This window comes from Symphalangus syndactylus, chromosome 4 (assembly GCF_028878055.3).
Source record: "Symphalangus syndactylus isolate Jambi chromosome 4, NHGRI_mSymSyn1-v2.1_pri, whole genome shotgun sequence".
Classification (NCBI taxonomy): Eukaryota; Metazoa; Chordata; class Mammalia; order Primates; family Hylobatidae; genus Symphalangus; species Symphalangus syndactylus.
Window position 1 is genome coordinate 147526043 of NC_072426.2, and position 24019 is coordinate 147550061.

At 33.1% G+C, this 24019-nt stretch overlaps 1 protein-coding gene across 3 annotated transcripts in view; it reads right to left on the bottom strand.

The window, feature by feature from the left end:
• Nucleotides 1-413: 413 nt before the first annotated feature.
• The window catches only part of FBXO8 (F-box protein 8), a 49329-nt gene continuing 25723 nt past the window's right edge, over nt 414-24019 (bottom strand). For all 3 annotated transcript variants that reach the window (XM_063638442.1, XM_055276433.2, XM_055276434.2), the window contains 3 exons: nt 5919-6037; nt 3105-3301; nt 414-1043 (listed from right to left, as the gene is read on the bottom strand). In XM_063638442.1, the coding sequence (XP_063494512.1) occupies nt 856-1043; nt 3105-3301; nt 5919-6037 (504 nt within the window). In that variant the 3' untranslated portion in view covers nt 414-855. The remainder of the gene's footprint in view (nt 1044-3104; nt 3302-5918; nt 6038-24019) is intronic.

Sequence of the window (24019 nt, forward strand, 5' to 3'; positions counted from 1 at the left end):
ACAATATGACTTTCTCAATGGACTCTGAACAGGGATCATCAAGATTAGAAAAACAGTAAAGTTTGCATAATCACACCACATATAAGCAAGCAAACATTTACCAGAGTTCTAATAATATTTTATTTTATTCTATTCCTATGAATGTAAATCATAAATTTTGATGTTTTAAAAATCCTAAATGGTTTAAAGGACTTACCGAGACTTGATTAACCCAGTTTTTAAAATAAAAAAATCAAATTATAAATTTATATTATAAAAATAACTGCCAGTTTTGCATAGTAATATAGTAACAAATCAACACTCTTCAAAGTTTAAAGGAAAAGGAAGCTGGTATTGGTTTCTATCTGAAGTCAGATCTAACGTTTACGAAGACAATAGTTTCAGATCAGAATCAAATAAATTTCAGAACTCAGTTTGAGAGAAAAGGAAAAACTTTAGTTAAAATCTTTACAATAAAATAATTATGACTATAAATCTCTTTAGTTAAATATGTACACATTACATGGTATTTGTATAAAGAATGGAAATGGATAAAGTTTTTCAGGCAAATCTAATGCACAAATACACCATCTTTTAGAGTATAATGTCAGTTTATCATTCTTTAACAGCTGTGTTAGATAGTGGCTCTGCTTTGTGCAAAACATGACAAACAAAATTAGGAAAAATTCTGCAAAATTATTTAGTTCCCCAAAGAAATTACTAAAATAGAAAATGGCAAAAGAAAAAAAGGTTGCACACTGAAGCTTGATTGTATACTCAGCCTACAATGACCAGCACTGATGTAACCCCCATATCTGCTAAGTCCTTGGGTAGCTTTAGTCTGAAGTAAAAACTGAAGTCCTAGCAATTGTGCTTTTATGCAGCCACATGGCCAATAAGGTAGATATTGTCATAAAGATGCCCTACAAAATCTTCACTAATATTTTGAGCAGCGCGACGGGTATTTCGAATAAATTCTCTTTTTGACATTTTATTCTTCACATGAGGGCTAGTGAGGTCAATGGAAAGTAGAATCAAAGAGTAGCACAGTACATAGACAGCATCTGGAAGGAAAAAGAAACAGTTCAAATTATTAGTTGGTTTACAAAATATGATTCCAATGGCATTATATAAGGCAAAAATGTTTGTAATTTCAAGAGATCAAGATTAGCTCATAAATATAGAGTGATCAATCCATCCCAGTTTGCCTAGACTCTCCCCAGTTTTGCACTGAAAGTCCTGTCATCCTGGGAAACTCAGTCCTGAGCAAACCAGGATGGTTATCATCCTATCTTAATATTAATTAAGCATGCATTTCCTTCATTTCAAAAGAACTTTAGAACAGTTTAGGAGTGTATAGTAAAAATTCATTCTAGATTTAAAAAATTTAGAATTGGCTTTATTTTTGTCTTTGCTTTCAAATGTGATATTTCTATTCAAACATCCATAAAATACATTTGTAGTGTCAGTATTTATCTCCTCTTTCTAAAAAAAATTTATATAGAATGCTTTTACAAAAACCTAATTTAATTTGAGGGCATCTTTAATGACAAGAAAACATATTAATCTGGTACTAGAAAATAAAATGTAAATAACTCAAAAGATTATTGATATTCTCATTTAAGATGTTATAAAGGCCTGTGGAACTTACATATTAATTTTGAAAGTAAATCTTTAGGGAAAAGACTGCTACACCTGAGCACCATGCAACAAGATTTTATATATGCCTAGGGTAATATTTGATGTTTAATATTAAAACAGTAACAAACGTCATAATAGTTCCACTACGATATTGCTGATATTTTGGAATCCTGCAGTCTTTTTTTTTTTGAGACAGAGTCTCGCTCTGTTGCCCAGGCTGGAGTGCAGTCATTAAGAAAGCCAAGTTGAACATTATGTCTTGTAAAGCATACTCAACAAATTTCACATGACAGGAACAGTTTTGTAATCTCTGTTTAATAAGATAAGCACAATAAAATTTTTGATATGAAAAGATAAGCTATACCAATTGAAACAATATGTAGGAGATTCAGGCTATATCATATGCACACAAACATACACATATAGACAGAAGTACACACAAACAATGAAAACCGGTTGTATTAAAAACAAATTTTAGTGAAAAATGGTGCTACCTATATAATTTGCAGATTATTAAAAGCTTTAAAAATAATTTCTCAAGTTTTCAATTAGACTAGTAGAAATATCTAACACCCAAACAAGAATAGTTTCTTAAAGAACTTATGTAGCTAAGTCTAACTTTCTTCTTAAAACAGTGTGTGTGTGAATATATATGTACATGTATGTATATATGTGTGTGTGTGTATAGTGTGCATATATACACACACACACTCATATATACACACACATATAATGTTTTAATGGAAAGTAGAATCAAAGAATAGCATAGTAGATAGCATCTGGAAGGAAAAAGACTGCTTATATTGCATATATATTTTAGGTATATGTATTCTATGTAATATGTGTATTATAGGTATTCTAAAAAATTCTATGTATATATACATATATACACATATACATACATGCACATGATAGCTATGTCTACGTATATATGTATAAGCATATACACAAATGTATATATAATATGTATTTACAAAATTATATATATACAAATGTCTATATACACATATGTACAAATATATGTTATAAATTTATATATACAAATATCTATATATACCTATACAGACAGACACATATAACAAATTTATATATATACAAATGTCTATGTCTATATGTGTATATATGTCTATATGTATGTCTATATGTGTATATAGACATAGACATTTGTATACATATAAATTTGTAATATATATATATTTATATATAAATTTGTAGGTAATATATAAAAAATATAAATGACTATATATACATAGCTATGTGTATATATACACACACACACACGCACACCATAGCTATGACAAACTGTTTTTCCCAAGCTCATAAATGATGAAGTAGTCAGTCACTGTCACTGCTACAAACAGTAAAACAAGTATTTGTAATTACTGAGAATATTTTTCCCCACAGTGAGACAAATGTCTCATATATCTCCGTTTTTACCTAAAGGTGGGCAGGAGGTGATGTACTATTAATATATATATTCTTACCAGGACTAAGGCCAAGTTCTCGCATTAAATCAGGGTTGCAAGCACAGAATCTATGTGAGAACTTTGTTATAAGAGTTTCAAGATACTCTCCACGCTCTTCAGGGGCATGGATATGACGAAAAAATTCTCTCAGTGCATTTGGCAAGAACTGATTTCTAAAATTATGCAATGTTACAAGGTCATCCAAGACATCTCTCCTACAGAAAGAAAAAAAGGCACAGCTTTAGTTAACTTTTCTTCATTAAAAAAATGTTAAGAACAATAACAAATTTCCATTTTTTGGATAAAATACCTTATTACTGATTACTAGATCAGCTAATCCTATAAAAGTACATATAATTCCCAACATTAAAAAAATCTAAGTATGATTATTTAAGAAGTTAGCTTTGAAATCTCTCATGAGGCAGTTGAAGTCCAACTAGTGATTCTAACTAGGAAAAGGTACAAGGGAGGATTCTGGGGTGCTATGGATTCTTCTACATTGATCTGGGTAGTGATTCCATTATGGTGGGTTTTTTTTTTTTTATTATACTTTAGGTTTTAGGGTACATGTGCACAATGTGCAGGTTTGTTACATATGTATCCATGTGCCATGTTGACTTCCTGCACCCATTAACTCGTCATTTAGCATTAGGTATATCTCCTAATGCTGTCCCTCCCCCCTCCCCCAACCCCACAACAGTCCCCGGAGTGTGATGTTCCCCTTCCCTTCCTGTGTCCATGCCACATACTAGTTTTGCTTGTTCATGAACTTTATATGAATAGATTCATCCAGAGGCTTCTATCAACCCTGTGTTGTGAGGTTCATTCATATTTGTACATCTAACGGTTTATACTTCATTAAAATTTTTTTAAATGGTGTTGTAGATTGGCAATTTATAACAGTATGTATTTATGGAATACAGAGTGGTTACAAAGTATGAATACAAAATGGAATAATCACATTAAGGTAATTTTAACATTTGTCACCTCAAATACTTATTTATTTTTGTGGTGAGAACATTTGAAATTTGCCCTCAGTGATTTTGAAATGCACGATACTTTATTATTAACTGTATTCACCATGCTGTGCAATAAATCTCAAAAAAAACAAACAAACAAAAAGAAATCTCTCATGAGTAGTTTACAACAAAATGAAACAAGGTAAAACCTAGTAATTTTACTTCTAAAATGAAGAAAAAAGGAATTCCGTAGTATTAAAATGAACAACTTCTTTTTAAGTGTCTTCTTGGACAAATCCAAATAGCTATAGAATTGTTCATTTTTCAAATTATGAAAGTAAGGACAGTCACCACCTATTCAGAGGTAAAAACTATTTACGTAGACTTTTAAGAATGCCTACACATGCTATATTGTTTTAGAATTTGTTTTTGCTTCTTTCACATAGTATATTGTGGACAGCTTTGTATATCTTTAGACCTAGATCCACCTAATTTATTTTTAATGGCTGCACAGTATCCTATCTAATGGACAAAACAATCCTATTGATATACATTTAGCTTATTTGCTATAATATAAATATTTGTGTGTATATATAATTTTAAAAAAAATCACTAGCATTTAAAAAAAATCACAAGGACATTGTTACGATGTCCTTCAATTCTTATTGAACTCAATCATGATTTTATGATCATAATCTTCAACTTCTACCAATTGCATATAACAGGAACAGGTGAACTACAGCTACTGGGCCAAATCTGGCCTGCTGCCCGCTTTTGTAAATACAGCTTATTAGAACACATCCACACTAGTTTATGTATTGTCTATATCTGCTTTCACCACAGAATGGCAGAGTTTTAAGTAGCTGTGATAAAGATCATATGACCCACAAAACCTAAAATATTTACAAAAAAAAAAAAAAGGAAGAAAGAAAGAAAAAGAAAAGAAAGAAAAAAAGCCCTGCCTATCCCTAGGTACTTGGTACTTAAAGACAAAAAAACTTAATGATGCCATTTTTATATCTTTCAATGACCAGTATGCTGGACTCTGGACTTCTCAAAGACAGGGATTGTATCTTAATCATCCATGTACTACTATTCTAGCAAAGTTTCTGGAATATAATGAATATTTACAGATTGTTGTTAAAAAATACTGAGATATACAAAAGTTTGAGAATTACAATGAAGGTAAACATATTTTTAAGCCATACATTAGATTAGCATGAGAGCTATAATTTCAAAAATGGTAGTTCAGTTATGTGGCATCAAAATGTTGTCCCCAAATTTATGTTCTTTAATAACCAAAAGTAAAGTGTACAAATGAGTAACTATCAAATCAGAACAGCATACTAACCATCATCTCTGTGTAAAACACTGCCAAATGTTACATTTTCATAATTTTCACACTTGAACACGACATTTCTATATAGTGTCTGCATGCAAATATATATAAGTTATATCCCTAGGATTTGGGGTTTATGACTATAATCTCTCTTTGTACTAGGCTTTTTATATGGATAATTTCGTAATTCAGAATTTTTACCACTATAAACACTTAGAGTATGGCTACTTGTCTTAAAAAATCAGGGTTGCAGATTCCTGAAAAATATTTTGTTTTGGTTTGCTACTACAAAGACGCTGGGCTTCCATTTTTGTGTGTATGTGGACTTTTACTTACTTTTAAAATGGTAACTTCCTCATCAACAAGTTAAAGCTCACAAAAGAAATGATGTGTGAGACATAGGAATCTTTTCCCTGCCTTTATTCAATTTTGCAACCTGATGATTACTATGCAGTATTAGTTTTAAAGTAAAACTTAACTCATCAAAAACATTACTTAACTCATTTTGGATGAAAAGTTAATTTTTGTTTTTACCTTTCATCAAGATAGATTCTCAGTTTTTTCCAATTTAGTGTTCTTGTACAGAAGATAAACTTTGCTATTTCCTTTGGCGAATCATCTAGGATACCCTTGGACATAAAGTAGTTCACTCCCTAAGGCAGAAAGACAAGTCTACATAAATAAAATTGCTCTTTATTTATACATTTTAACAATTAAGCAATAGCACAACATTAGCTATAAATTCTTTCCAGCATTAATAGACTTTTTGTAGCTTTAACATGCAAAATACAAGCTAGAACTTGAACTGAAACTATTGTTTGTGGTTGATAGTTTACATGCAATGAAAAGCAGGAAATTCAAAGTTAAGACTGTTACAGAAATCTTATTTAATTTTCTGGCTCATGTCAGGTAAAACTAACTATACAGAAATATGGCCTAATTTGGGGAAGGGGACTGCAGATGAAACCACAATACGGACGTTAAAACAAGTCTTTTAACAAACGCTTCTGCTGTCTAATAGAAAACATGATTTCTTAAAACTCACATATATATTGTAGTATGCCTTTCAAGGAAATAGCTTCTTGATAAAAAAAAAATGCTCCAAATGAAAGACTAGCAATTTTATTCTGAGAGAAAAATACTAAATTATTTAACTCAAAGTAAAGGAAGCCCAACTCCAAGCCAATTTATAGGTTATACTACTTTGGCTTTAAACATTGCTATGTTCTACAAGAACCTAGCTACAATACACACTGAGGGAAAACATAGTAAGACAAAACAATTCAACATTTTTCATAGAATTTATCTTTGAATTTCCTTTTCTCTGCATGCAAAGTTTTCCAGAGAAGCATTACCCATAAGTTTTTACCTACTTTAGATTTAAACCACCAACAACAAAACACCACCAACAACAAAAAAATCAAATGCTGAAAACAGTATTCTCTCACATATACAGAGGTCACATTCAAATAAATGTCTTAGCTGGATTTGAATGTGCAGTTATTGAAATAAAAGGCAGGTGGGTTTATTTCAACTTGCGGTTATCCAGATACATGCATTCCCATGAATACTTATGTCTGGATACTAGCACACTATGTGCCGTTAATTGGCAGAGAAAATGACGTATTATATACACACAACATAATGTTTTCACACATAAATTCCTTTGGCATTTCTTCACTTTACAAACACTTACACAGTACTCAGAAATATTACACACATTAAGAATTTTAAAAGTTGGAAGAATATCTATAAAAACCTTTTCAAGATAAAAACTATCTCATAAAACTTTTATGGTAAAAATATTTTTTAAGTAATTAGGTACCACGAGGTAATGCTTTTGAAAGGTTATAATTATCTGTAAGTTGTAATTCAAAGATAAGACTTTTTATATAAAACTAACTTTATGAGCCATCAACATAATAGCCTACTAGCAATTCGATCAAATTTTCATGTGAATTTTAATAATACAAAAGCAATGTAATGCACTGATTTTAAAAATGTACATGAAGAAAAGAATGTGACAACGTGAAACTTTCTTGTCAACTCTGTTGTAACCTGTATTTCAGACTAAATCCTGAATACAAGGGCTAGAAAATGTAATATGATAAGATGGAAAGCCAAAATACTTCTTTGGAATGAGGCTTTCATCAACTGTCCGAGGGGGCAGCAACTAGAAAACCATTAATGCTTGTTCTATCCTTTCCTCCATTAGTTTGAATAATCGAGAGTTGACTGTATACTCAATCTGCTTAGCAAAAGTCAGGTTTGTTTCCAAAATTCCTCAGTGTAAAAGGATAACAATATTTTAGAATTATTTCCAGTATTTAATTTTAATTGAGATGATTTAAAAACAATGTCAATTAAGTATTATTTAATACTTTATTCATACCTAAATCAGTATCAGAGATGTAGAACTAATGCTAAGCTATTTTTTAAAAATTGTGCAAAATAAGCAAACCTACTAATATTATATATTAATGATATCTAATTCTCTAGTTATGTAATCTATGCCACTTTAATATCATTTGGTGATAGTTATAAATTAACACTGGTATTTGCCTCATGTAAACATCATAAAAATACACTGTTAGCCATATTCTGTTTTATAAAAAACACATTTTGAGAATTTTATATCCAATCTAACCTGAGTTCTCCCAAATCAATCAAATACATAGGAGCAGGCATGAGCACAAAGAATTTTAAATTCAATCCTGAAAATTGGGAACACAGTTTGAAATAAGCCAACTCTATTGGTTTTATGAGGAAAAGAGGCATCAGCTTCAAGCTTGGGATTCCTTTGGAGAGGAAGGTTACTTTAGAAGGGCTACCAAAGTGAATGGTAAAGGAATAACAAAAAGACATGAGAACAGATTATAACTGTCTCTAATAAGCAAGCTGTAAGTCTTCCAAATTCTTATCTTCTTATATATTAGGTTGGTGCGAAAGTGACTGTGGTTTTTGCCATTAAAAGTAATGTCAAAAAACCGCAATCACTTTCGCACCAACCTACAATTAAATACAAAAAAATTCCACAGCATGAGGTCTGTTGAATAACTATATATTTGTTTAGTAAGTAGTATAAACATTTTTAAAAATAAAATTTTAGAAGAATGGTAAGAGAAAGTCCTAGACCACATAGCATATCAGTGATTAGTCAGGACTAGAACTCCGAGCAGTGTGTATGTGCATGGACATCTGTGCAGTGTCTCACATGCAAAGGAAATCATTAGTCTAGATATATATAAATAGTATTCTAAAGAAGGAAGGTTGTAGCTCAGTATAGTCTAATAATTGACTATAAAAGTTTCCAATTTGGGGTGTCACATTTTATGAGGCATACTGACAAATTAGGACTTATCTGGATAAAGGAAATCAAGACCCAGTGAGATCGTTGAAGGCTGTAGAATTCATGTTATGTAAGAAAGAGCTGAGGGACGTAGGAGTCTTAGGCCAGAGAAGAAGATATACTTAGGAAGGAAGAAAAGATTAAGACTTTAGGATATCTAAAAGGCTGTGTCATAAGGAAAAAGGAAAAGATGTATGTGGTTGTAGTGAAGATATTAAGCTCTTCTGGCGGGCTATGGACCCTTCTGAGTACTAGGAAAGTCACAGAACTTCTTCCCAGAATAATGCACATACACATTTTTTAAAACAGAAATTGAGTTCCATCTAAGGACTGCAGGTTACAAATCCCTATCCTAGATGAGTATAGAAGTAAAGTCAGGAAATCTCAATTATAGGCAGACAGGTTAGTACCACATAAGGAAGAGAATGCTTGTAACTTCAGTTGAGCTGTTCAAAGACCAATCATTTGTCTTTGCTTGATTCAATTTTTTGTTGTTGTTGTTTTTACATTTTCAAAATAAGATTAAGCTTCAAACTCAGAACTACTTAAATTTGACCATTTAATCTATATACATTTTAACTCCCATTTGCAACCCTGTTCAACTTTTAGAATTATCTAAATTGTTGCAGTCATAATATAGTTCCTTTTTATTTGCATGTGGAGAGAATTCTAAGACAGTTCTGTCAGATAACTGTGAGATGAATCATGATGGTGTCAGTACTACCATGGGCTGAAACCAACATGATTAATCTCAGTTATCTCCAAGCATAGAGATCAGCTCTTGTCAGGTGAAAGGAAACCACTGGCCAAAATAGATTTTTAAAAAATAGTTTTAAAGGATAGTTACAGTGGGGTAAATAAAATTCCTCTTATTAAAATAGATACCAGGCTTCATATTTCTTGGGAAAATAAACTGGTAAATAATGTTCATGCTACTAATTATAAATTTCCTAGTCATTTTATTTTTTTTAAAAAGTATCCAATTCACTTTACATTTAGATAGAAAGATGAATGCCTGTAAGACTAGCTTGTAAAATAGATATATGTATATCTGTGTATATTTACATATATGCATCTGTTTTAAAATATTTTTTAAAGAAGGAAACGATACATTAAAATTGTTTACATTTTATTTTTGAAATATATTAAACACAAGGTGTGATATGCAAGGTATTCAGTGATAGACACTGATTAGTATAACACAGAGTTTTGCCCTAAGAAAATTTAAAGTTTATCTGTGGCAATGAGACACATATATAAACATCTAGAATACACACATGTGCCAAGGTACATCAATAATGGCAGTAGAAGAAAACCTAAATGAATGCTTATGAAAAGTAAGTGTTTCAGTAGTTCAATGAAAGGAAAAGTCACTGTGGGATAGGACGTTTGGATAAGGTTTCCTGCTAGAGATTAGACTGAAGTAATGTAAGGGGTTTAGACAAGGAATGTAAGGGGTTTAGACAACTCTGAATGAGGGGAACACTGGAGAAGAATGTTCCAGTTAATACTGTATTATATGAGCAAAAGTAATATATAATTTTTAAAGACTATTTTTAGGAAGGAATGGGAAACATTTTGGGTTGGAGAGTAAGTCTACAACCAGACTATGACAGTGACAGAAATAGTGCTGAATTTTAGGGTAAGAAGTTTATTCTCTATCCTAAATCTAACTGGAAGCCTCTGAAGGCTTTTAAACCTGATGAAGCAATGGGCTACAATGTGAATTTGGCAGCAATATAAAGATAAATAACGAAAGAAAAATTAGATAGTGGGCTACTCAGCGGAGCACTGACTTAAAACATAAATAGATAGCAGGCTATACAACTGTCCAGCTTTGAACATATGAAAAAGCACTAGAAATATGTTACACATATGAAAATAACTTGATAAATATGCTGGCTATCAAGCCATGCGACAGTGAAAAGCGAAAGACAGCTGATGGTTCTGGCTTAGATGAAGAGGGAAATGACTGATAGAAAGATGGACAAGTCAAAAAAAAGTCGCAGAGGGTGTTGATTCGAAGAAAACAGTGAAGAGTTAGCTTTTAGAAATGTTGAATTTTAGGTGATGACAGATATAACTAGAAAGGCATAGTAGGCAGTTGGTAATATAATAGGATATATTTTAAAAGTGAGGGTTGAAGATATAGATTCAGGATCTTGGATAAGAAGGATCAGTAAGGGAGTAATGAAGAGAAGGATAGAATAATGTTCCAGAGGCCAAGAGCCTTCGAGTTAAAGAACCGGGTGTCTAGTGCAATTATGCAGTATGATGGAAAGAGCATCATTTTTAGGACAGGGACCGAGCTATGGTTCTGCAACTTAATGATGATATGAACATAAACAATCTACACAATCTTCCTGAGCCTCAGTTTCCTAATCAGTAAAAATCTTAGTGGGCTAAGTGCATAGCAAAAGGAACACAGCTAGTTTTCTTTTTCTTTCAAATAGCTGAAGGATACTAGAATAGGAAGAGGGCACTGAGTTTGGTGACTGGGAGGAAAGAAGTGACTTTCAAGAGGTCTCTTTCCACACTGTAGCAGAGGCTGAAATCCAAGAAGAAAACGAAAGAATGAGCCCAAGGTAAGGAAGCTGAGTATTGTCTACTCACTTGAAAAATGTATTGGTACAAAGGAGGAAAAAGGGGCAAAATTAAAAGGAAAAAAGAGAAAGTATTTTTTTTTCAAGATAATTACAACCTACTCATGTTAGAAGACAAAAAGAGAGGTCAATACAGACAGGAAAAGACTGATGTGCAGATTTTGCTCAGGGGCAGCAAAGCCGATAAAAAGAGGGCAGGGGAAAGGTCTGAAAATACTGCTGGAGTTTATAATGATTAGCCTGGGGGACAGCACAGAAGCACTGGTTCAGAGACAGCTATAGTAAGAAAGTGAAAAGCAGAAAACAAAGAACATGTTGGTTTCTTTCTTAGAGAGGTCTATCTTGGGAGCACTGGAAAAGAGAGGGCTGATTCGGATTCTTGGGCAAAGTGGTGAAGATTTCTATCAACAACGATGCAGGATATGACTGGATATGACTGGGAATTCACTAGGAATAAACTAAAGGAGTGCCAAGCAGCAGTGAGAATCTAGGTGAAGTTAATGTGAATTCAACCCATCTCTTGTTAAGGTTAAGCAAAATCTACCATACATATGTTCAGAATCAGTAAATATATATTTGGGGACAGAGTGAATTCTAGAAAAGTGGACATGCAAAGCCAAATGAAAAAGTACTGACTATTTGTACTGACAGTACTGTCTACGGGCACAGACACCTGGCACACATATTGTGTAACAGTTGGTATCAATAAAAGTTACACGATGTTTTGTTTTGTTTTATTGGTGTCACTAATAAAACTGTCACATACTAGGGAGTACCCTTAATTTTTTTCCTAAAGAACAACTTAGTAAAGAAATTTAGAAAAAAAATTTGATTTAGCAAGTTTTGTTCAATTTTGTCCTTGTATACAATGTAAAATCTAGTACAATGGCCACTACTTTTCAGGTAATCAAACTGTCCTTAGACCATTATATAATAGAAAGCCAATTGGATACTGCATTTAATTTTCTTTTTAAAAAACATTTTGAAGACTTTAAAAATAATAATAAACAATATAGCTCAATCTAGATTTCTAACTTTTCTTTCAACATGATAACCAATATATTATTTTTCAAGTATACATTGTAACCACAGTGAAATTAAATAAATATATTATTTTTCAAGTATACATTTGACCACAATGAAATTTAAACTGAAATATAACAGTTTCAAACTGAAGATAATGTAAAAATTAAGTGACACAATATACGTTATTAATAGTAAAAAATAATTGACACATCTGCAGGTCAAATGGGAACATTCCCATTGTTTTGTTTGCAAATAGCAGCAGCAATGGTTAAGATGACTGCTCTGATACTATTTCTTCTTTTCTACAGTGTTTGAAGAATTGCTAAGGTAAATGTAAAATCTATTAATTTTTATCAGTCCAGAAGTTCTCATTCTCCCTATTTAATCACAGAACATGTGCTCTATAGTTAAGGGAGGGTGGGCCCCACAGAATGTGAATAATTGAGAATAATTTATCTGGGGATATTTATTATGCAAATAAAAAATCAACACCTTGCTTTCTGGCTGCAGTAAAATAAGTGCAGAAGATTTCTTAATTAGTATGTTTAAGACTAGGTGTCTATGTTTTTATCCTGTCATTTCATTTCTTTCTACCCACTAAATTTTGTAATGTTTTCTGCCTTCTGTAATTTTCCATGACCACCTATGTTTAACGCTGACCTCGAGCACATACATAACAGAAATGTCACACATTACTTTTATTAAGCTGCCTATAAATATTACAATGGTTATTCCTAATACAGTCACTAGATTCAAAGACTAAAGTAAAATCTATGCCCAGATTTTAAAAGTTGTCCTAGATAGAAAGATTATAAGAGTATTAAATTTTCCTCTCACTGAGGAACCCATAACTAGGCTATTCACCAGAAGGCTCTGTGTTACACAGAACTAAGAAGAGGAAAGGGGGCAATGAAAATTGGGAAAGAAATTTAAAGATAGTTTTGATGTCAGTTTTAAGTCTAAATAGCAGATTTCAGTCTCCTTTCTTCCAGAGCAAGAACAGAGAGCACACACTGTCCACACTGAAGTGGGAGAATTAACAGCTGTGAAGACAGAATGCCAGTATCCTGAAGCCAGTTTTCTCAGTTAGTTATAAAACATAATACTAAATTTTGTCTGGAGGATAATGAAGAGTTCTGATTTTACATTTATCTTTCATATAATATTAAACCAGTTTATGTATAAACATTGTTTGAATTGGCAAGGATTTCAGCTAGAATGATTTATGGAAGACTTTTCAACATATTAAAGAGCAGAATGCAGAGGAACTGCTAAGGACAGAGACATATACACCTGAAATTATTTGCAGTTAAAAGATGTCAACAGAAAATCTCACATAAAAGAGTGATGGTTTAAGGAAAATCTAAATAAAAATAAAAATTCCCTCCAATGGAGTCCAGGGAAAACACAGAGGAGGTATAGGATAGGTCTTTCTGCTTATTTTTCAAGAGAGAAAAAGCAATGGCAAGCAAAATAACATGAACCTAATTTTCTAAAGTTTTAAATAATTAAAAGCCCCTATTAATTAGTTCTAATAGCCTCAAACAGAAAAAGAACCACATCTGTGAATTCTAATATCCCCCAAAAGAACCACATTAGTGACCGGGATGGATCAATATGATAGCTAAGAAAGTATTTCCTAAATAATAAATTACTACTATCAATTAAATGTAACAATCATTTTTGTAATTATTATTGAAAAAGTTGCTGCTAGCTGAGTCAAGCTTCTTGGAAAAGCCCCCTCTATCTCTAACCTGTCTCTATATTAGAAAAAGAAACTATTCTAATCAAAATATGGAGATAAATCTCTATTAGGTTATGATTAATAACTGAAACTAATGAGAAAGTGACACATTTAACAATGATGCTAGCTAATTTAGAATTCTTGCTTTATAAGAATCACATACAAATACTGGATTTGCAATGTGCATATATACAACTGTTTAAATGACTAACCCATAAATACTAGTTTTATCATATTACCTAGATCTTAATATGTACATTTATAAATATATTTTAACAGCTCTGAAACAGTTTTAAAGTAAACAACATTAAAAAAAAGTGTACTAGTAGACAAGCAAGTTGGGGTTTACATGGTAGTTTCACTGCTAGCACATGTATATACTTAATCATGTAACGTTAAGTATCTGTTCATCCTGCCAACATTGTAGCCAAGAAACATATTTTAATTTTAACATAACTCTCGACCCCTAATTATTGCTTAAATGCCAAAAAGATTAAACTCAGCAGCACTACTGAAACAAAATGTTACTGTATATGCAAAAGACTGCATATACATGTCAGAAAATACAATTAAAGACAAGGGTATCATTTAAAGCTAGGAGATATTGATGTGACCAATACATACTTCATGAAGGACCATTCGTCAGGTGTCATATAGTTATCTACTAGAATCCAAAAGTTCAAGAAGAGGAAGAACCCCAAGGCCTAGAACAGTGCCTGGTTCTTGGTATTTTAAGTGGTTGTAGTTGTACCTTTAGTATAAACATAGAGTTACAGTTTGGTGAACACTTAGAAGCATGTTTAACATGTCTTATTTCATTTAATCTTCACAAGAAAACTGTTATAAGTATTATTACTGTCCCCATTTTACAGGTGGGGAAACTGAAGCACAGAGGTTAAATAACTTGCTCAGAATCAACATTACATAAATTGTAAGTGGTAGAGATACTTAATAAATATTTGTTGAATGAATGTTTGAATCTATGTGTACAAAGCTTCCAGCTGACTTTCAAGAGATGCTGTAAACTTCCGAGGATTATATAATTCAACCAAGGGAAAAATACAAAAACAACCTCCTTCCAAAAAATGTATAAGCTGGATCAAATATTAAGGGCAGATAAAACCCCAGCACACTTTGAAATACCTCAAATTATAAATTCTCAAAGGTCAGAGTCACCAATCCAAATAATCCAAAGTAGCATGTCACTTTGATGCTATATTTAACTGCTAATAACCAAAAGAGATTTACAGAAATCTTAGGAATTTTGTTATAAAGAAGGCATCTCTCTAAAAACTTCATGATATAAAAGAAGAAAATGTTATGTAGTTTTACGGATAAATGTACGCTACAGTTACTTGGTTTTAAAAAATGCACTTAAGGTAGTTTTTCCTTCATACTCCCATATTTGAAAAGCTGTAAGTAAGTTGATGGATGTCTTACAATTGATGACATCCAAGAATTGAGGAAATATTATCCTTTGGATTTCTGATACAATACTCATATTTTGAAGTGACATCTACTGTGACACTGGTAACAATTGCTGAATTCATGAAAGACATGTGGAAGAGGCAAACACCTTGGACATTAAAGCTGAGAACTTAAATCTAGAAGTAATATCAAGTTTCACTGAAACTGTGATCACAATGGATAAGGAAAAATATTTGGGAGGTATCAAGGGGGTCAGGTACTGTATGATAAGAAAATAAAAAGCAAACAGATTTTTCATTAAAATGTACTTAAAAAGCTCAATGTACTCAATGTACCACTGTAAAGTCTCTAGTTACAATTACTTAAATTGCTAACAAAAGTAAAATTCAAATAAAAAATTGTTCATTATAGCATATATTTTAATATTAAAAATTTTTAAATGTGTCCTAGGATGAAGACATTTTCCACTAATTTCAGCTTTTACCCTAGACAATTCACACTCAATGATACAGCAAATTAGTAGCTCCCATAGCACACTGAATAAAACAAGAGCAAAATACATGAGGTGGTTTGACTGATGAATAAACTATGGAATATTCTAGGGCCTGAATCTCTTTTTCAACTAGATAAAGATTAGAAGAGGGCCTCGGAAATTTGTCTTTCTTTCAAGTTTCTAAAAGGTTTATTCCGAGTCCACAAACCTCCTCTGGGAACTGATTCTACACCACATGCTGGAGTGACTCTGGGAGAAAAGGGAAAAGGAGGGTGGCTGGGATAGAGTATGGTTAGGGTAAGGTGTAAACTAAAGTTGTCCTAAAAGGCAAAGGGTAAAGCTGCCTTCTTAACCATAAAATCACCTGATGGATCAGATTAAAAAGGGATAGATACATACATACATACACACAAGCATATCCACACGTACCACATTACTCTCAAAAAAAGAAAATGGCCTCCAATTTAGCACCATTTGACAAATTGTAGCTAGTCGCTTGAAGGTATTAACTTGTCTAGGCAGAGGAAGAGGCTATTTAGTGTCTGAGAGGCATAATTTTTCACTTTGACTCTAATGCTGATCAAGGGGAAGGGGCCTGCCATAAACTCCAGCATTTTAGCTCCTATGGGTAAACAGTTCTTACAGAGGGGGAAGCTAATTAAGCCATATTTGGTGAGGGACTCCTCTCACTGTCATCTAGCTTCTTTTGCCCTGATCAAATTCCCTTCAGTAAATTTGGATCTGCTACTGAGAATTAGCAATGTTTGTTTGTTTATGAAACAGGGTCTTGATTTGTCACTCAGGCTGGAGTGCAGTGGCATGATTATGGCTCACTGAAGCCTCAACTTCCCGGACTCAAGTGATCCTCCCACCTCAGCCTCCTAAGTAGCTGCGACTCCAGACACATGCTATCATACCCGGTTAATTTCTGTATTTTTTGTAGAGACAGGGTTTTACCATGTTGCCTGGGCTGGTCTCAAACTCCTGAGCTCAAGTGATCCACCTGCCTTGGTCTCCCAAATTGCTAGGATTACAGGTGTGAGCCACTGTACCCAGTTAGCAATGTGTATTTTTAAAAATTTGCATTGAGGATTACATCTCAAACTCTTAAGAGTTTGGATAATAATAATAGAAATAATACATCAAGATGTTTTTGGTTATAAACAACAGGAAACCTAGTTCAAAATAAAGTGATACATTTACTTCAAAAATAAAATTACCTTGTATAACAAGAAGTTCCAAACTAATGTGGCTCCAGGTTGTTAGGCTCACAGATAGCATCACAGACCCAATTCTTTCTTTCCAGTCTGCTATTCTTGGTAGGGTTACTAATACTCCTCATGGCTACCAGATGGCTGCACATGGTCATGTCATTATATTCTCACATACCAATTCCTAGAGGTGTACATGACACAAGTACTTGTGCGTGTGAGTGCATGCACACACACACACACAAACACACACACACACGCACAGACAATACTACTTCTTTGTGTCTCTTTTTAAAACCTAAAAAATAGGCTAGGTATGATGACTCATTCCTGTAATTCCAGCACTTTGGGAGGCCGAGGCAGGTGGGTCACTCGAGGCAAACCTGTCTCTACTAAAAATAATATTAGCTGGGTGTGGTGGCATGCACCTGTAATCCCAGCTACTCCACAGGCTGAGGCACAAAAATCACCTGAGCCCGGGAGGCAGAGATTGCAGTGAGCCAAGATCGCACCACTGCACTCCAGCCTGGGCAACAGAGTGAGACTCTGTCTCAACAAAAATAAAAAATCTAAAAACTCTTTCTCTATACACGTATTTTCCAACCTCATGAGTCAAGAGATAGATTACATGGATGCCATAAAAGCATCCTCCAAGGAGAGTGGAGCTTGGAATAAAGAATCCATATTCAACTCTGGACCCTAGGAATGAGCCAGCCACACAACTGGTTGAGGTGCTTTCCCTAGTGAGGAGTCTAAATGGTGAGTTATAAGCCTTGGCCATGTAGGCCCAGTGTGAATTTTAAAAAATTACTTTTATCATAGGATATAGTATCACTAGAAGGAACCCCAAGACATCTCTTGAGTTCCACCTATATCCTTTTCTTTTGCCACATTGTGTAGTACTATTTCCCTCTGGTTATCAGGCTTAACCACTTCAGTCACAGCATAACTACCTCCCCTCCTATCCCCTCTTCCTCCCTTTTAAAATTTTGATATGTTTGCTTAGTAGCAGGAAGACCTAAATTGGCAAGAAGGTAGGGTCAGCTACCAATCAAATTGTTGTGCCACAGGTGCCAATGTTCCTCCTTTGGATACTAAGGCCTCTAACCCAGCAGACAGCAGAAATAAGGAAGGCTAAATCACACGTTTTAAGTGCATCACTAGTTAAAATGGCGTTACAGATGCTTGGATGCCTTAACAAAGGCCATTTCCCTGTTTTTCATTTCTTCTAGCATCCTAGCTGCAGTTGTTGAATCATAAGTCTAAGCCAATCATGTAATCTTTCTATTCTATTCTCTAGTGCTCTAGGGGTGCTCGTGTGATTCAATTATGTTCCATAATAAATGAGTAGAAGTATGCCAAAGGCTTCTCAAAAAGATTTTTCTCCCTAATAAGTATAAGGAATATGAGGAGAAAGCTTCTTTTTCTGCCTCTCTTTCTTTGTACTGGGGACGCTATTACGGGGGAAGTGATATTTTGAGTTGTGGTAGCCATCTTGCTATCAAGAGAGTGTGAAAGTCAACACACTCAGGTCCATCAAGAGATCATCATCTCACTAAAATAACTGGGATACCTGCATCTAGGACTTTTTTGAAGTGAACAGATGTAAAGGGTTTAAGTCACAGTTTAGGTTCTCTGTTCCTTGCAGCCAAAAACATCTTAGCTGATACATACAGGGAGAAGTGGGTACTGCAAGAAGCCAGTCATAAAATGTGGAACATGCTGAGTCGAGCAGTGTAATGAAGGGTGCTGAAAACTCAATTCTTCCTAGCTAGATCTTAGTTTATATCACAGCCAAGAATTAGAATTTCGAGTTTATCTTTCTCTTTCTTTATGCTGTCTGGCATTGTTTGAAGTATGGGTGTCTTACTGTCTACTTGGTTCACATTCTACTACCTATAAGTTTATTCCTGAGAGATTCACTTTCAGTAGAAAGATAAAGCCAAATTTCTAGACATATAGAACTAAGGATAAAACCTCAAAAGGTAGTATATTTTCCAAAGTAAAAAGTATCTTAGTGGGCTGTCAGCCTTCACTAGGAATACTTCTGTGTTGCAGGAGGTACTAAGATTTAAAAGAGTTAGTACAGAGAATGATATACCAAGGAAATAATGATGAATGGTCTATTAGTTACAAATTATTTGACACAGATACATTTATCAATGTGTACAGGCAGTTATTTGAATTCAATATTGCTTTCAGCTTTATTGCCTTACCCTTATTGTCCAAAGTAACACTTCCCTTTCCAAATCAGATGGTAATCAAAATATAAAATGGAAAAATCTCTGTCTGTCAAGACTCAATTCAACTCTCAGGGTTGGTTTGTTTGTTTGTTTTGTAGTAAGTACTACCAGACCAAAGGAAAGAAAACAATTACAGACCCACAGACTTTGATAAGAGAGAAGATGACATCAGATAACTGCAAGTGAACAACAGAGTATTTCAACCATTCTAAAATATTTATTTACACACAGTAAGATTACAGATAATCTATACTAGGTTATCTCAAAATGTATTCCCTGCAATGTTTTTACCTTCCTCCCCCCAAAAAAGAACACCATGTCAAACAAAATTAGATATATATTGCCTATAACATCCCCCTTGTTAGATAGTCACGATGTGCATCGAAGTATTAATGGCTTTGAAAAGTTAGGCTGTAAATAAGCCAACTAATCATAATCGATCATGTTCAAATTAGACTTAAGAATTCCTTTTTAACTGTGTATTCCCAAGGAATGCATTTGGGAAATGTTTACTGGTACATTCTAATAATGCCCATGAGGGTTTTCATTCCCTAGGAATAAAAGTTAAAGTTATTTTTCACCACCGTTGCTATGCTATGAAGTAATGGTAATGACGATTTTGTTGTTGAATATTGGAGCAAAAAGTCATTCACATATATCTGAGATACTATTTTTAAGAACTGAATATAAATTCCTGAAATGCTTTCTATAATAGAGAACTACAAATTTCCTGTTTATACTTTAGCTGTCCAATAACAAAAATAACATGTTATCTTGAAAATAAGTTGTATATTCATTTCTACCTAAAACGTGGACAGGTCAAATTTAAAATATTTTTATAATACATTATTTAGTAAAATGCATAAAATTATACACATGTGGATATTTCTGTGTAAATACCAGAAAAATGTGCTTACATAGTCATTAAAAAAAAAACTTTTATCTGACCCCAATGAGGATATTTAAAAGAAAAAACTTTAAAAACACAATTACACAAACAAAAATAAGCCCATATTAAAGTTAAACCATGTTCACTACCAATTTTTCAGATCCTAAATTTAAAAATAACTACATCAAGAAAGTGTTTTAATACACATTGGAGCATAAGTAATATAGTTTACTGGTTGTTAAATAAAATTACTTCATTATACTACTGCTAGTGGAATAAAACTGACACACACAACTTGTACATGCAGGGAAAATACAACTTAATGTAAATAGATGGTTTTCAGCACATTCCTTTACTAGAATGTGGCCACCTGCCACAAAGTACACAAGCTCATGCACAAGATCAAGACGTTACATACAGCTGAGATCACAATGTCATGCATAGTACAACAGCGTGCCAGATTATCGTACCACAAACTGTGCAGATGTTCTCCCCCACCCCATGAGCCACTGCCAGCAGCTGCTGTGGAGCTTGGTTACCCATATCCGTGACATGAACGGTGTCCTTTGGAGAATCTTGTTCCCTGTGGCTGTAAGTATTCTTATTTTTATAATATTTTAATGATGCTTGCTATCAAAATGTTAAGTACAATACTGGAAATTATGGAAAAGGAGACTTTTTACAATACTAAGCAATTATATACATCTTATCTCAGGTACTTGCAATAAGCATCACATATTTAAACATATCATCAAAACTAATTTACTGCTCAGAGTTAAATGAACCCAAAATAATATATCTGATGACAGTGCTCCAGTGAGTGGGGAAAAAGAAAACAAAATACAATCTCCAAAAAGTACTGCCTAATTTTGAGCACTCAAAAAACTTGGCAAGAGTCATTCTAAAGTCTGGCTAAAGTATGACTCATACAGATAAGCGCTATATAAGAACATTTATTAGGATAGAACTTTCACTTACATGATTTCAATTTTGAATACTTGACTTGGTAAACAATTAGCCAAGTTAACATTATTTATGTTAGTCAATGAAAGAAAGTACAGAATATAGTCACTGAACTACTTCTCCTCATTTCTCTGAAATTATTAAGTGCATTGCAATGTCCTTTTTTTCCTATATATTTCCTAAGTGCATTCTGGTAAAGATAGCATTTTCTTTTGCTATTAGGTAACACCTGCTAAATAACATGTTCAAAAAAGCATAGAATCAGAATTTTGGAACCTCGAGACACACTGAGTGGCTCAGCTCTATGCCTCTCGGGAGTACTACATGGCCCTTTTAGAATGATAAATTCAGTGCTTCTGGAATGTTCCAGAGTATCTTTAAATCAGGCCAGGGAGTGAAAAAAAAAAAAAGAAAATACAGCCAACTCTCAATAACAATGGAAGGTAGGATAGATAAGTAAAATCTGAAGATCTAAAAATCGTAATTAATAACTTGAATCCCCTCTCTTAACAAACATTTGACTTATAATTTTAAAAAATTATGTCAGATATAAAAAGAAATTGAATTTGAGCTCTTTTCTCTGCCCCCTCTCCAAACACCCTAGAGGAGGTACTAACAAGAACTGTATAGTCTGATATTGGTAGCTGCAAAGATGAAAACCTATTTATATGTCTAGCTTTTCCAAATAGATATTTAAACCTATATATATAATATTTTAGTATATGAGGACCCATGTGCATTTTCATCTTTGTGTAAAAATGATTGCTTTATAATTTGTTTAAAAATTGGCATTCCTTTAGCAAGGAAAGACTACTTACCATAATCAATATCAGCAATTACATCCAACTTTTCTGACTCTGTAACAATCTACAACTTAGTACTTACCAGGTTACATTTCTCTTATAATGTAACATTTGAAAGCGATATGAATTGAAGATGACAGTTTTACTCAGCATCAGAGTAATTCATGACAGGAGCCAGCATGCCTTGATTAAATGGGCATAATAAGACTAGGGCTTAAAACAGCTGCCTCTCCTGATTCTTATGTACTGTACAGTACAGCACTGTACCATTCTGCCTCAGTTTTACTTCAGCAATCATCATTCAATTACCTCAACAGACTGATGCAAAATACATATCTTTATTATGACTATTATTAAGATCACTGAGACAGAGTCTCACTCTCACAGCTTATTGAACACTTGACCTCTGGGGCTACATATCTTTATTATGATTATGATTATTATCATTGAGACAGGGTCTCACTCTCACAACTTACTGCACCTCTGGGGCTCAAGTGATCCTCCTACCTCAGCCTCCCGAGTAGCTGGGACCACAAGAATGCACCACAACGCCTAGCTAATTATTTTTAAATTTTTTGTGGAGACAGGACCTCCCTATGTTGTCCAGGCTGGTATCAAACTCTTGGTCTCAAGTGATCCGCCTGCCTCAGACTCCTGGAGTGATGGGATTACAGGCGTGAACCACTATGCCTGGCCTGCAAAACATATATTGTATTATAAAGTTCAGCATATGAACTGTTTTAATTAGCAACAAATAATGTTTAAGTCTAAATAAAGAATTAAGAATAATAAAGTCTCTATAACTGTGCCATTATTTGAATATGTAAGTGCAGCAGAATCCCTTGTAAGAGTAGGTATGCCACAGTGCAGGATAAAAAAAGTGGCATTCTTATGTTGCCATATGTTTACATGGAAGATAACTGGGATTTGACCAAAAACAAGGTGAAAACAAGTATATTTTATAATAAAAGGCATTAGAAAAAATGTGCAATAAAGGGACAATAACATTTAAATTTATGATAAATAGTTTATCCATTTATTTGCCTTTCTGAAGAATGATCATTCGATTTCAAAAAGCAATATTATATTGGTAAATGCGTAATTTGAACTTCTTATAAATCATTCTAATTTCATTAAGGTATCAGTTTGCTATTCATTGACAGTAATACCTCTTTAAATGGTGATGGAAGAAAAGAAATATCTGAATTTAAATATTATACCTAGCTTTACAATATACATACTTTGTTATATTTCTGGAGATATGACTTAACCAATAAGAAGTGTATCAGTAAACCTTTGCAACGGCATTTTATTTTATTTTAAATTTATGTACCATAAAAATCTAACAAAAAATAAACCATATATAAGTAAAAATCAATTGATTAAAAAAGATATTATTGGTATTATTATATGCATACATATAAAATTGGTATTTTTGTTTAAGACTCAAATATTTTACATAGGAGAAACACTTCTCTAATTATAACAAAAGTTAAGATAACTTTAGAAAATACTTGGCTGCATGATTTGAACTGTCATTAATACCTCGACAACAAATGAAAAAAAAGTTGGTTTTGAAAATTAGGTAAATTAAAATAATGCTGCAGATTAAATTTTTCCACAAAAAATAATGCACCCAAAAGTAGTAGTTCTGAGTGCTGTATAATTTTCACTTAGATTTCTAAGAATAAATCTGTAAGTATTTAAACATTTCTGAAAATCTGAACTTTTCCAGGACATAGTAAAATAAGAATAGGGGAAAAAAAAACAGTGAAAAAGTTGTTTTCACATTTTGATCATGCTTACATATTATGTTAAGAAAGAATTAAATAATTAATACAAAATTCTTCAATTTTATAACAATCTATAAATAGTTCCTATGT